The 14,904-nt window shown below is 46.0% G+C and overlaps 5 protein-coding genes across 5 annotated transcripts; 4 read left to right on the top strand and 1 right to left on the bottom strand.

Moving 5' to 3' along the window:
• Positions 1-159: 159 nt before the first annotated feature.
• Positions 160-660, top strand: V1508DRAFT_349376 (ubiquitin-related domain-containing protein; the record flags this gene model as incomplete). The annotated part of the gene is made up of 4 exons (XM_066936756.1): positions 160-185; positions 258-282; positions 361-436; positions 578-660. 4 exons carry the CDS (start codon positions 160-162, stop codon positions 658-660), a joined length of 210 nt encoding a protein of 69 aa, XP_066798088.1.
• An 833-nt stretch (positions 661-1,493) lies between these two features.
• Positions 1,494-3,396, top strand: V1508DRAFT_402421 (ubiquitin-conjugating enzyme/RWD-like protein; the record flags this gene model as incomplete). Its single annotated transcript, XM_066938485.1, has 9 exons — positions 1,494-1,557; positions 1,683-1,799; positions 1,898-1,968; positions 2,023-2,060; positions 2,122-2,296; positions 2,354-2,881; positions 2,942-3,074; positions 3,130-3,316; positions 3,369-3,396. 9 exons carry the CDS (start codon positions 1,494-1,496, stop codon positions 3,394-3,396), a joined length of 1,341 nt encoding a protein of 446 aa, XP_066798089.1.
• Positions 3,397-4,711: 1,315 nt separating this feature from the next.
• Positions 4,712-5,803, top strand: V1508DRAFT_411099 (uncharacterized protein). Its single transcript, XM_066939413.1, has one exon. It carries the CDS (start codon positions 5,142-5,144, stop codon positions 5,430-5,432), a length of 291 nt encoding a protein of 96 aa, XP_066798090.1. The 5' UTR covers positions 4,712-5,141; the 3' UTR covers positions 5,433-5,803.
• A 3,680-nt stretch (positions 5,804-9,483) lies between these two features.
• On the top strand, positions 9,484-10,617 carry V1508DRAFT_459881 (uncharacterized protein; the record flags this gene model as incomplete). Its single annotated transcript, XM_066942755.1, has 3 exons — positions 9,484-9,658; positions 9,722-9,912; positions 9,984-10,617. The coding sequence occupies exons 1-3, from the start codon at positions 9,560-9,562 to the stop codon at positions 10,615-10,617; spliced, it is 924 nt and encodes a 307-aa protein (XP_066798091.1). The 5' UTR covers positions 9,484-9,559.
• A 1,414-nt stretch (positions 10,618-12,031) lies between these two features.
• Positions 12,032-14,053, bottom strand: V1508DRAFT_411108 (actin). Its single transcript, XM_066939414.1, has 5 exons — positions 13,913-14,053; positions 13,677-13,690; positions 13,470-13,502; positions 13,304-13,373; positions 12,032-13,242 (listed from the first exon to the last, which is right to left on the bottom strand). The coding sequence occupies exons 1-5, from the start codon at positions 13,917-13,919 to the stop codon at positions 12,239-12,241; spliced, it is 1,128 nt and encodes a 375-aa protein (XP_066798092.1). The 5' UTR covers positions 13,920-14,053; the 3' UTR covers positions 12,032-12,238.
• Between the last annotated feature and the right edge of the window lie 851 nt (positions 14,054-14,904).

Genomic DNA, 14,904 nt, shown 5'->3' on the forward strand with positions numbered 1-14,904 from the left:
GAATGCCAAAATAAGGTTTGAAGATGACGAGGGATTGCTGTGCAACTGAATAATACCATTCTAAGCCTCGACGTCGCAAGACTGCATCGGATATAACAGCTAGCGGGCGCGATCTACTATATCTATCCGTAACTGAAAATCTCTGGACCATACGGGGAAATGATTGAAGTTATATGCAACGATCGGTGAGTTCAGCAGTCTACCAGGCACGGCTCCTGAAAATAATACGGATATAAAACTAACGGTTCGGAAACTAGTCTTGGAAAGAAGATCCGTGTTAAGGTAGGTTGCTATATGAAAATCACTACCGCGAGAGGTTGGTGGGGAAGGATGATTGGCTGAGAATGTCTGGATGAATAGTGTCTCGAGGACGATACTATCGGTGATTTTAAGAAACTAGTCGCGAGCCAAATCGGTACTGCTCCTGAGAAGATAAGTATGTGTTGAAATAAATATATTATCTATGACTTCTTATACGAGTATAAGCTAAGCTAACAATGTATTCACAGTTCTCAAGAAGTCGTACGTCATTCTGCAAACGCTCCTTTGTAAAGGTTGTCTTCAAATTAACATAGAGCATTGTTTAGCTATACCACTTTTAAGGACCATATTACGCTAGCGGATTATGAGATACACAATGGTATGAGTTTAGAACTGTAAGTCCTTTGTTGCCACTTCTTTTGAAGAGCAAATCTGAGACAATACTATGGTGCAGATACTACGCCTAGTCGACCTCGTTTCCTTTGAACAAGAATGGAAAACCGCAGACGTTATTATCGGACACTTGTGTGCGGTAAATTCAGTATGATCTGGGTGATTTGTAATTGATTATCGTCGTTGGCTTTGCGTACATTCATCGAATAACGTGATGACGTCGTGTGAATATAATGTATTATAGCATTGTTTATTTTCCACGATTCACTTAGCAATTGGAGTATCGTCGTTAGATTAATGTGAATCGTTTAACAACGGTATATAACAGGCCATACGACCGAGAAGATGTCGGCCTTGTCATTTCGCTAGCCGTAGAATGATGTATGTGTTTCCTGCCTGTGAGCGGTATAAGGAGAGTATCCTTTGTGAGTATAGCAAGCATGACAATTGCGTGTAATAACTGGAAGCCAAGCCGGTTCTTAGACTTCATGGTCAATAATTACATGAAAAGGAATTGCAATTCAATCACATGTTGCTACTCTAGCAATCACATAATATTTCATTTCGTTGTTAGCGTTTAGGTCTCTCCTCTCTTTGTTATCTGCATATGACGTCAGTGAAAGCTCGTAGTTCTCTATAACGTGCGAAATACACCAGAATCGCGAACACAAAACGGCGGCGCGTCACCATCGTTTGCACCGAGAAAATTAAGTCGAAGCGCGTCACCGCACAGACGTCCTTTGCGTCCTGACTTGGTGCGACTAGTAATACTTTTCAATCTAGCTCTACATATTGAGCGATCACATTTGCTCCTGGTATCCGACGTAACTCAGAAAGTCATGGCTACGAACACTCTACGCCTATTAAAGGAACTATCCGACATTCAGAAAAATCCAGATCAAGGTAAGCGTTCGTGGCCCGTAAATATTACGTGTAACTTCGTGATCCATGCCGATACCTCCACTATGAACTGTACAAAGAGACAGTAGATAAGTTGGCGAGCGAATGGTTGACTGATTTTCAAACAGCAATATACGTTTCATACAACGAAGACGACATTACCAACGTTAAAGCCCTTATTATCGGACCACCTGATACTCCTTACGAATACGGATTCTTTGAGTTCAACATGCAATTTCCGAGAGGTATTTCTGTCTGCATCTTCCGTCCTAGAGTCAAAGAACGAGAGTGCCATCTGGTGGGCGGTCGGCTCGTGGGTATCATTTTGCTAACCAGGATGTAGATTATCCTACCAGTCCACCTAAAGTGAATGCCATAACGACGAATGGTGGCCGCACTAGGTTCAACCCTAACGTACGCCTTGATGCTATTACACTCTCGAGTGAAAATTTTCTGACTGAGATGTAGATATATGCGGGTGGTAAAGTGTGCTTGTCAATACTAGGGTATGACCATTGTCTAGAAGTTACTATATGTTAGCCGAGAATATGGCTGACGACGACATAGCACATGGCGAGGAGAAGCTGGTGAACAGTGGTCGTCCGCGCAAGGCATCGAGTCTGTCCTGTTATCAATACAAAGTCTTATGAGCGCCAATCCATTTGAAAATGAACCCGGCTTTGAAGGTGGAGGACAGAAGGAAAAGAACTACAAGAGAGAGCAAGAGCAGTACTGCCACAAGGTACTATTGCGTTATATTGCTATTCCGTAGAGTTGTGCTAATGATTGGTTTCCTTAGATACAACACGAAACATTCAGAATATCAATTTTACAACGGTTGGAAGGGTATATGCGGATAAATCCTTCGACAGGCAGAGTAAATCCAGTGGAAGATATTTCACATTTATCACCTGCAGAGCGTGAGGCGGAAGAACAGAAAAGGGCGCATTTGGAGCCCTTCACCGATCTCTGCAAGCGGTTATTCAGATATTACTATCACACATATATGAGAACGATTTCAAAAGAACGCGAAAGGATACAGGATGGTCAGCATTTCACTATTATGCCGTTTGAGTATGGCGGGAATCAGATGGCGGGCAAATTCTCATACCATGAGCTTGAGAGAAGAATGAACGCAGTCAAAGCCGTGATCGATGCCGAAGGCGAGACGTGGGCGAAGCAAGGTGCTCAAGCTGCCAAGAACGATGAAGGCATCTCTGCGAGTCTACAGTTACAATTTAGCCAAACATATCAGCATTTCTTGAGCAAGTACGACGGCACAGTTATGCTAGAATTAGTAGAAGACAACCCGTTCTGCTGGAGAATGGTGAGCGCATTTACGTTGGACTGCTGATTATTAACTAACCATTGACCTACCGTGATGCAGATTTACATTGGTCGTCCTATGACAATTTTAGATGGCGGCTTGTTCCGAATAAAGTTGATTCTTTCTCAACGTTTTCCAGAAGAGCAACCGCGGGTCATATTTGAGACGCCAATATACCATTTGAACATAACATGTATAAAAATATTGCATTGCTTATGAGGAACGTCATTTGCTAATATACATAACAGCGGATGGAGTGCCGTATTACAGACCACGGAAAACAGATGATATCAAGAGCCATATAGAAGCTTTGATCGAGGTTCTCGAAAATGAGCAGCTGCCGCCAGATCCTCGGACGTGGATGAATCTTGATGCAGCTGAGCTGTATTTTGGGAAGCCTGAAGAGCAAAGGGAATATCGTAAGTCTTTTAGAAGGTATGTTCCGTTGTCATATCCTCGGTTGATTCAGATACTAATGCTTGTGCAGAGCCGTGCAAAGGTCCACGGAGTACTAATTTTAGTGGGTTGTCATTGTATCCTCGCTCAATTCACCATATCCTTGCTCATAAGAATTCACCAGTATTTGACGATTTGAATCGGAATTGGGCAGGTTGGTCTGACTGTGCACACCAGCGAATTTGGTTGCTCAACTTAGTGATAGCTGCCTGTGACACGAAATACGAAGCATTGAACTTTACCACGCATCTGCGGTTTACTGCCGCTTTCCGTTGAGCATATTGTACCACAAATTCATACTAGCAACCTGTGTACGAGATATCCAGTGACCATGCAGTTTCCTGGTCGCTGTTCATGGTTATCAGCGAAACTTACTGGAACTGCTGATCCGAATGCCCTTCAGCAACTTCGCGAAACTGTCCCACTGCAGCATGAGACGATTCGTAAAAGCATGCCTGTACCCGGTGAAAATCTCCACTATGATACCATGAATCTTTGTTATGCCCGATCTCATTTCACTCTCGTTTCTCCCGCATCATCCCTTTCATCTGTGATTTCGAGGACCTCTCTGCTCGCCCACGTTGTCCGAGTCCACCATTTCAACAGTTTCGCTAATCGTTCGACTAATCTCTTTTGCTCGCTTAATTTCGTAAGGACAAGTGCGGTCTGCTATTGGTATCGGAGAGTCCACCGGGGAATTGAATTTTCTCCGAATCGCGACAACGTCTCGTGCTCGATGCAATACTCTTCATAGCTACACAAAACTGGAGCTCAATTCGCGCGGCCAATATCATCTTCTCGATCGCATTGAGAAGTAATCTTGTCGTGCAGCGAGAAGTTTTACTAGCCTTCTTGGCCCTCCCACCTTGCACTTCCCGGCGTTGGTGGAACATACCAAACTGCAGCTGGTTGGGTTGGATGAAAGAACGTGCCCTGCGTGAATCTATAGAGCGGTCTGAATTTCGTAGCTCTAGTTCGCAGATCATAAAAAAATCAGACCACTATTTACTATATGTTCTCAGAAGGTACAAATGGATGGTGAAGGGTAATTGTATTACGAACAAAATGCCGAGATCTGGTGGTCCTTAGAAAATCTAAACGAGAATCTATCTAAATGAACATCCATTTGGGCAAACGTGTAACGGCGTGTAAGGGAAAATTCCTCCGGGCAAAACAAAACCCGAGTGGGAAAACAAATATTCCCGGATAACAACCTAACTGTTTCTTGCGAGGTAATCGAATAAAGAAAACGTAACACGAGCACGCCCAAACGCAGGGGGAGAGTGCGGCTCAGGTGGTTGGGGGGTCAAGACAGGCGAGCACTAAACAACAAATCACTCGCGCTCGCACGCGTCTGCATCGCATACGTGTTATATTATTTCGCGTGTGGAGCATAAGGTCGTACAGATCGTGCAGATGCACTAAACAAGTCACTCACGAAAACTCGCATCAGCCAAACACTCACCTTTCTGGGTCCAGGCCTTTCCTCTGACTATAAAACCTCCACCCGTCTCCGCCGATGCTGCTTCAGTCTGATTTTCTATAATATATATACCTTCTCACATATGTCCCCACATATTTCTATAATTTTATTCACCTACGAACTTCTTCAGAATGCCTAAGCAACCACAATACGAGCAGCAACAGAACCGTCCCAAGCGTTTCTGGAACGAGACGTCGGCGCATATCAGCCAGCAGCTATGGTTGCCCTCCTCTTCCCTTCTGGCCAGCGAATGGGCTTCGGACCCGATTGGTCACGGTTGGGCCAGTAACATTCCGGTACCAAGCTACACGATGACCGCCAATGGTTGTCGATTGGCCTGAAGCAGGAAGGTCTGCAAAGAGACCGAGGTTGTCTCAATCCACGAAGCAACCTGCGCCTGAGCTGAAGTCCAAAAAGCTCAGACTATACCCGACGGCGCAGGAGAGGGACATACTCGTCAAGTGGATTGGGACGGCTTTCTGGACATATAACGAATGTCTGCGAGCCATGAAAGTTGAGAAGGTCCCGAAATCGAAGAAGCTGTTGAGAGCCAGGGCGATTAACAATGAGGCGATTGAGACGCTCAAAAAGCCTTGGCTCGAGGTGACTTAGAGAAGTACTACCCGAGAGACGGCAGTAACGAAGTGCCGTTGCCCAGCTCGAAGACGATCCGGAAGAATACGAAGTTGAAGAGATCAAGCACAAGCCGGGCAAAGTTTGATATTTGGCCAAAAAAAATGGACAGATTGACCTTCAGATTATAACCAATGAGTACCTGAAGAGGATATGGCCAATGCCCAACGGATGATTCTCCGGTTCGAAAATGCCGCCGAGGCAAGAGACGTAAAGCCGAGGCCGACATGGGATACAACAACTGGCGAGACAGTGAGGCATTGAATTTTGTCCGAAGAGATAGCTATAGCTACATTGGTTTTCCCACTACATGGACAACTTGCTCCAGAAAAACGCGTGTCCTCATGCATTCAAGCTTGCGAGGACGCATGATTTTGAGGGGGAGATAGTTGTAACCAGCGCCTGACGGGTTGCTCAGACGACTTTGTCATAGTGCGATCGTCAGCAGTGAGACGTGTCGTTGTACGTGTGATGACTGGGTTTCCCTGTGAATATCCTTGTACGTGCACAGCAGGAGGCGGGTATAACAAGACCGCTTGGGCCGTGGGTCGAGGGGCAAGTTTCAGTTGAATGAATATCTTCACTATTAACTTGCATACTCTGAACTACTACCGTGATTCCTCATGAATACCAACTAGTGCCTAACGCACATTACGACTTCCAGAGAAGCTTACTATGACGGCAGACTGGTGATGGAAAGTCGCACAGGTCGTTTTTACCTCTGCGTTCCCGGGCCACTAGAGGTAGTGGAATGTCCTGAAGTTCGGGGGTTTACAGCAAGATCTACACATTGGCGGCACATCACTGATACAGCTATCAACCGAGTTTACTATGGAATATATACACTGATATTAAAGAAGTGAAAAGTACGCGATAATATTTTGCTAATCTCAGAAGCCAAGTCATCAATGGATTGACCCTCAATCTGCTCGATGCGCCGGACCTCTTGTGGGAAAAAAATTACTCCTTTTCTCTTCCACGTGCTGTTCCAAGGTATACCGATGCTCATGCTGCTGCTTTTTTTAGGGCGGGAGACTATTATTCCGTAGATTGTCTCACGTCCGTAAAATTGTATATTTCACCCGATTGCACATCAATTGCTGCCGGTCACGAGCCACGCCGGTGATTTATTCTTACAACTTTGGTGATCGCCCAGGTCATTGCTTATTATTGCTGAGTTATCGACTTAGAGAGCTACGGATGCTGCGGAGACACTTGGCGGTAAGCTCGAGAGCGGCGGTACTCGCTGACTTTTTTTCACAAGCTGCTAGTCAAGCCGCGCAGTATACGCCACATAGTTTATCGACTTTGTACTTTTAAGTACCCACTATATTGGATTCTGCAACTTTCGGATATTTTGCGGAGGATTTACAGCCACAGATTTGCATCACTTACCCGCAGATATGAGACAGCTCTACAGAAACTGCTATTGTAGTGGCCAGTCTTCCAAATTTGGAACTTCGCGGAGCTAGATCGATGCTTTCCTCTCTAGTTAGTATACGTAGTACCGGAACTTTGCTCTTAATCGTAGATAGATAACTAGTTACCGATGAATGATAATTGATTTTTTCGAGCAGTTCAACAGCGTTTCACCATGAGCATCCGACAATTCATCGAGTCTACCTTCCAAGTGCAGAGTGGTGCATCGGTCCAGAACATTAGAAGAGTCAAAAGGCAGTCTCCCGAGCTAGGGCCGTTCAATTTGGCGACAGAAATGCGAAAGTCGTGTGGCCACTAACAGATTGAGAGGAGGAAACTGGAATCGCGTTTGTTCCGGCCGCGCGACCTTTGGGCTTTGAGAAGTGGCTTCCCTTCCCCTTCTCTGGCGGCCCGGGACCTCGAGAGAACATCTGTATCAATCCGCCCATCACGTTAAATCGCCGTTGGCAGATACAATATCCCTTTTACTTAACACTCAATTGGTATTGTCATATCAACAAATTCAATGATTCATAAAATATTCACATACGATTTTTATACGTCGATGGACCTTGAGATTACATATGCTAGATGACTCTTCCTTACGTCGCTTGCCTAACTGAGTGCCAGGCACTATAGCCGATTCGGAACCTAAGGCCGTAATACAGAGAATTGGACGCTCATACATTGCAGCACATCGGAATGCGACGGTCATGGCGCTCCATAGGTTGGATATGAGACTTTTATTATTATAAACTAGTAGTTTCTCATCAGATTGTCCGATTCCGATAGGTTCATAGGTTCATATTTGGCAATCTTGACAGTCGTCTGAACGCAAGGCTGGGCGGTCCGACATCTCGCTGTTCCAGAATCTGGGATATGCTGCAGTGCCATCGTGTGTAATGCATAGATCTGCACAGTCATGTGAAATAGTCTGCACGCTTGCATTTGACAGTCGGTTACGTGCTTCAATGCACCGTTGGCGATTCCAAAAGTAATAACGGTAACAACTTACGAGTGCTGAGAATAGGTTTGCATGCGCTGATAAGCCTTGGCATGCACTGGGTCGATGTTTTGGTTGTGTTTATCTGACGAGCGTTGGGAGTTATCTTTCTCGTTAGTACGTCCTAAGATAAATGTAACTGTCCTCGTTGGTCATCAGAATCGACTTAGGTTCTTGAATTTCAATATTGCATTATTGCCTCGGTCCGTCTCTCACTTCCCCGGTCCTGGCCCCGGGGACGAAGCGGTCCCTGCGTTACCGTCTACCAAGCTCTATAATTACTCTCGGGCCTTCTACAGGTTATCAGTCCCCGCAATAGTAATTTTACATATTGTTTATCTTGCACTGCGTCAACAGAGCAATTGCAAGCACGTCTTAAGGGCAACAACCGCACGACACACTATGAACCTTCCGTGACTACCCAACAGCTATTGCGGTTGACATGGATCTGATGCATCACCAGAGAAGTGCGACGAAAACTTACTTCATCAAACATGACAAAGAGATGCACACTGCAGGCAAACCCGGATACTTCCCAGCTTTCCATGTTACAAGACAAAGTACTACTGTGTGTTAATACTTAACGAATCAACTGTGACACATCAGGAAATAACGTCAGCGGCTCCCAATATATCGTAACATGAGCAAGAACCTTGTCAGAGGAGCAACAGTTTTCCTGCCACGCTGCAATTCCATCCGAATATAGGAGGTATTCACGTAGCTGCCGGAGTGTGAGGCGATTGAAAGCCCACATAATATACCTGGCGATTCGCATTGCCAGCCGGCAGATATAAGGGCTGAAAGAATATGCAATGACAAAAAGTGTGTTCGAAGTTGCAGATTCAAGCGGACAGCAATCGAATACGCCGGCGCCGCGAATGTCCATTCAAACTCTCGATTCCTTACGCGGGTGTTCGGGATGGAAACGTTTTTATATTGGTAAGGGCAATCAGCAGCGCCGCGGGATCTCACCCGTAATGAGATCGGCATATCTTAGTAGCTAAGAACGTACCAATTGCTTGTGGGTAAAATTAGCGAGGGTAGAGTAGTTGCAGCACATGTTCATTTGGCCCAGCACAGAATGTCTATTTTGGGTACACACAAAGTACCCAGCAGCAGTGAGCGGACAGGATACTGGAGTAAGTTACGTGCCGGCCGCAGGGCCTCAGCAGGAGGTAACGCGCATGTGCACGATTGTCCACTAACCAAACGAGAGCTTAACGCATTAAGCCCAATGCACGAATTGCGGATAGTGGACCCTGGCCGACTGCTAATCCAGAGACTCTAAGGGTCTGGGGCAGATCGCGGGTTGACACAGCGACAATTGCATACCTGGACTCGCAGGATGAATGCAGCGACGCAGTTAGTAGTTGTTCTTATGGCTGCTATTATAAAATGTGCTAAATGTAACCACAGCGGTTAGCTGCACGAAGTTTACCTGCTGACTAAGTTTCTCGCTTGAAGTTAGAAAGAGGGTTTGCCCCTCCGGTAAGAAAGTACTTCGACTGACAGCAGTGACGAGTTCTGAGAACAGTGGTGGCGAAGCTAGAAATTCTGCTAGGAAAGCTGCAAAGAGAAACCCACAACCGTAATGGGGCTACGGTGCCAAATATCGCGCAGCCGAGTGATTGCAGCAGGGCGAGGGTTACACGGCAACATAAAGGGACCTCGGTCTCAGGGGCCGATGCAGGCACATGTGGGCCATGGATACCACATGCACTGCTCAAACTGGCTTAGCGTTGTGCTTGCGAGTTTAAGGGTACTTCGCGGTATCATTCTGCGTGTATGTATCAATGCGGCGTTTGGGCTTTCTGCGACCTGCCAGCAATTGGCTGAACTTTTTCAGCTGCACGCTACTTGCAAGAGCGATGAGCTAGTTTCTATCCGTCATGCTCTACTCGGTAAAAGACTTGCCTCTGTGCAGCATCCTGAACCTGTTCACTTGAATCTAAAGATACTTCTACCCACTCGCACCCACATCGCCTTTCTCCTCATATCCCACATACATCTTTCGCACACAGCCCACTCCTCTGTAGCGTAAGAGCAACGTTGATCTTATCCCCATAACTGTCAATTGTGTTTGAAATCTACACCACGGCCGCGTCTAGGTTGATATCATCTTCACCACCGCAGTCTCTCAGTATGAGCGATTCTCACTCGCTACAACTTACTCGGTCATTGACCAAGAAGCTCAAGCGACGCTTCACTCTTCCTCGATCGTCGTCCTCGTCGCCAGACTTATCGGCTATCTGGACTAGTCCAACATCGCCTACTTTCTCACGATCTCAATCATCCAGCGTTAGCGATGGCAGCACAGGACCAACATCCAGCGTTATACCAGACCGAATCTCGTTTGACGGATCGGGCACTGTTCTATACGATGTCGACCCGGCTCGTCGGCATGCCACACGGGGATCGCGACACTCATCATTGTCTATGAACTCTTCATCTACCTCAGTATACCGCTTCGAAGACTTATATTTCTTCCCTCGGAGCTCACAAGACCTAACAACATCTCACTCATCGCCACCATTATCTGCACAATCGACCCCGAGAATTATGCAGGATCCAACATTCTTTGAGGAAGAAACGCGTGGTGGATACTCTTCCTATGGCATGCCGAGAATTGACGGCCATGTCGAGCCGGAGCAGAGCCAAGCTGATGAGATGGCCAGAGAGATCCTTGAGCAAGTCAACGGAACCTCAGGTATTTCGGACAATCGAGATATTTGGTGGATCTAATCGCCATGTATTTGGCATCCTGTCGTGGACTGCGTCCTTGATGATTCACAATTGGTGGACTATATTAGCATGGGTACGGATGGGAATCTGTAGTCTCTGAGGACGGCGTTTCTTGCTTTACATATATTTCACGGAGTTGACGGACGGCTTTGGCGTTTTTGGGAGTATGTTTTCTAGATTGTAATTGTTTGTATTTATTTGCTATATAGACCCTGTTATACGCAACTGGCTAGAAATATGAAGAGCCAGATATTTACAGAAATTTGTGAAAAACATTGAAATATGAGTTAAAAAATTAATATAAGTTATATGAATTATCTATTTATGCGTCTCGATTAGTCGCTGCATAGAGTCAGCAATTACTCATACGTGGAGTTCAACGAGACCGTATCTCTATAAAGGCACAGCAAGTGCTTACACAAAAAAAAAGTTCAATGCTCAAAGATGCAATCAGAAACTCCCTTTTAACCCTTGCCCACAAGCTAATCAGTAAGCCTAAAAAGGAAAACTGAATTGTAGGCATTGCTTTTTTACACGCCGGCGCCACAGGCTGCGGGAGATCGGGCGAGCCTTCCAAAGTACACCAAACATTATCGCGCAGCCTATAATATTGGCAAGTACAAAAGTTGGCCAATTAATTTCTGCAATGATCGATATTTTGCATCCATTTACGCAGTTTCTCCGGTCTCGGGCTGCCCAAATATAACTTCCGATTATGGTTACGCTACGGATTTACCAAGTAATGTTAGGTGAGTCAGTTCGGAGAATTTTGGACAGGGTAAGGCTACAAAAGTTTTGGCCTCCGGAAAGCCCGAATATAATCCCTTCACGTTTTTAAGCCAGTCAACCTAGTTTACTATGGAATAATATATACACTGATATAAAAGAAGCGAAAGTACGCGATAATATTTTTGCTAATCTCAGAAGCCTGTCATGGTGTTGACCCTCAATCTGCTCGATGCGGCCGGACCCATTCTTGTGGGTTCGTCTCGTCTGTAAATGCCAAGTTTGTATATCGACAAATGGCTGCTGCAGAGCGTGAAAATGCTGGTGCGCTTCCAACGGCCACTACACCATTGCAAACGAGCAGTAGACAGGGTTTGTGGATCACATTGATGATAGGCTAGTTTTAGACTGCCGACTTATGAACGATTCATTGTCGGTGGGCGCATTACAAATGAGAATGAGAGCATTACAATACAGTCTAATATAACTGCAAGCCAAGTGCAAAGCTCACAACGTAACACGTTGGCGACTTTGAGACAGTAACAGCTATGATAGCCAATGTACAGTTGAGCCTGTTTATATTTTTATATGAACGGCGCTTATGGGCCATCCAACTTACTTGCGCAGTGTCTGCCTAAAATTGTTGTCTCTACGAGTAAGACCGAGACCTACTGAAATGTCATTCATATAAATTTTTAAGAATATATTGATTGCTCGTTAGATCAAGTACAAACGACATAGACAAATCACATTGACATAAAAAGCTTTCACATCTTCCTTTAAACAACGGGCTATCTATCATAACACATGCCCTCCGTCTCGACATCACGTACACATAATGTTCGCAAAAGACAAGATTACAGTGCAGAATTCATTCATCCGGAACAACGTACGCTTAGAAGCACTTGCGGTGAACAATCGAAGGGCCAGACTCGTCGTACTCCTGCTTCGAGATCCACATCTGCTGGAAGGTGCTGAGGGAGGCGAGAATGGAACCGCCAATCCAGACGGAGTACTTACGCTCGGGAGGAGCAATGATCTTAACCTTCATAGACGAAGGAGCCAAAGCGGTTATCTCCTTCTGCATTCTGTCGGCAATGCCAGGGTACATGGTGGTACCACCAGACATGACAATGTTACCGTAGAGGTCCTTACGAACATCGAGATCGCACTTCATGATAGAGTTGAACGTGGTCTCATGAATGCCAGCAGCTTCAAGTCCGAGAACAGACGGGTGGAAGAGAGCTTCAGGAGCACGGAAGCGCTCGTTGCCAATTGTGATGACCTGACCGTCAGGAAGCTCGTACGACTTCTCCAAGCTGGAGCTCTGGGCAGCAGTCTGGAGCTCCTGCTCGAAGTCTAGAGCAACGTAGCAAAGCTTCTCCTTAATGTCGCGGACAATTTCACGTTCAGCAGTGGTGCTGAAGCTATGTCCTCGCTCAGCAAGGATCTTCATGAGGTAGTCAGTGAGATCACGGCCAGCCATATCAACACGGAGGATAGCGTGGGGGAGAGTAAAACCCTCGTAGATGGGGACAACGTGAGTGACACCATCACCAGAATCAAGCACGATACCAGTGGTACGACCAGAGGCATATAGAGAAAGGACGGCCTGGATGGAGACATAGAACGCAGGAGCATTGAAAGTCTCAAAGACAATCTGGGTCATCTTCTCACGGTTAGACTTGGGGTTGATAGGAGCCTCGGTAAGGAGAACTGGGTGCTCCTCAGGAGCGACTCGGAGCTCGTTATAGAAAGTATGATGCCAGATCTTTTCCATATCGTCCCAGTTGGTGACGATACCGTGTTCAATAGGATATCTCAAGGTCAAAATACCTCTCTTCGACTGAGCCTCATCGCCGACATACGAGTCCTTCTGACCCATTCCGACCATGATACCTGGTGATATTGTTAGCCAAGCTCCACATGACATCCCTATTCCGAACTTAGTAAGAATTACCTTGGTGACGCGGACGACCGACAATTGAGGGAAAAACTGCTCGTGGTGCGTCATCACCGGCAAACCCGGCCTACAAAAAGTTAGACGGATGAAGCTCCAATGATTGTCTTGCATTGCACACTGCAAAGGTGGCGAGCGAATGACAACAAAAATGGACGACACGTACCTTGCACATACCCGAACCGTTATCAATAACGAGCTATACAAATATCTCAGTCAGAAAATATATACTACCATTTAAATGGCGCAATTCCAGCTGAGCCGGGATGGCTTCAATGCACTTGGGTGCATAATGCTGATCGAGGTGGATCACAGCCACCAGACAAAGATGACCGCCCCCGACTACGAAACCACGTAGGAAAGAGTATCATACCGCAGCAACTTCGTCTAAATAGTATTAGTTAGTCAATCAATCCCAATAGATCACGTATATGCCAAGAGTTGATTGAATATAATTCACTCATCTTGGCCGTAACCCTTGGGGGGGATATAAGCTGCTCGCCAGATAGAATAACCGAGATATGACCATCGCTGGCCCAGGAGACCAACGTACGGCATGGAATTTCACGGAATCAATCTGTCGCAATTCATTTAAAAGTGTATACATACCATCCATTGTGTAATATTATCAATTAACTGTAGAAGGACAGAAATGGGATGGATTGAGGGAACTGATTGGATCGGAAAATACGTTGGAAGGGGCTTTAAGAGGAAGGAGGAATGGTGACAGAAGTTCAGCGGCGAGAGGGCAAAGGCAACGCCGATACTGGCCGGTGCAGCTTGAGCAGGAGCGTGCTTATTGCACTGCCGCGCGTGCCGACACTTACGCGGCCTCGTCCTGTAATATTCTGTCACTATCTTAGGCATCAGCCACAACCTTGCGCCAACTGTAGTTTTGTGCCGGCATAGGCTGGCCAGATGCTGCGCGAACTTCGCCACGCGAGCAAGGCCAGCCGCACAACTACAGTGCACAGCCACATTTAGCAAATATTCCGAACTGCTTTGCCACCTCCACGCGACAACATCCGCGCAATCCCAGACAACTACAGAGAATGATGACGTAAAATTCATGGTTGGTCAATTTATAGGTCTCGCAAAATCGACGCATTGCAAGGTCGAGTTGACTCCATCGATATGATGTCAAGAAAGTTGGAGGTCATATATGATTTGTCGTTGCGCGGCTTGATAAGGAAATGAAAATTATCTGTATTATACATCACAATACTTTACATCAAAATATCATACACAGTAAGGCGAATTAGTAGGACTCTCCGCCTGCTTCTCACGCCATTCGTGCGTCCAATTCAAAAGTTTTCGCGCATTCTCATCTCTACTTGCAAAATGCAACTCCAGTGCCGACCGGGGCATGAAAGGTTCTGGGTCATTATCACTCCTTCAACTTGCATGATCCCTTTTTCGTACGTATAAGAAATGAATGGCAAGTGTATCGGCAGTCATCGTATCCTGCTTGGTAAAGCGCATCAGATCAAGGCCGAGGTCGTCAAGGGACAATTGGAAGACTAAATCTACTATTTAAAGACCGCACCGGGCGCGCATCGAATTAAGAAGAAGCAGAAGTGATTCATTTTAGATTATCATAT

This window comes from Lipomyces doorenjongii (genome assembly GCF_038497915.1).
Source record: "Lipomyces doorenjongii strain NRRL Y-27504 unplaced genomic scaffold V1508scaffold_6, whole genome shotgun sequence".
NCBI lineage: Eukaryota > Fungi > Ascomycota > Lipomycetes > Lipomycetales > Lipomycetaceae > Lipomyces > Lipomyces doorenjongii.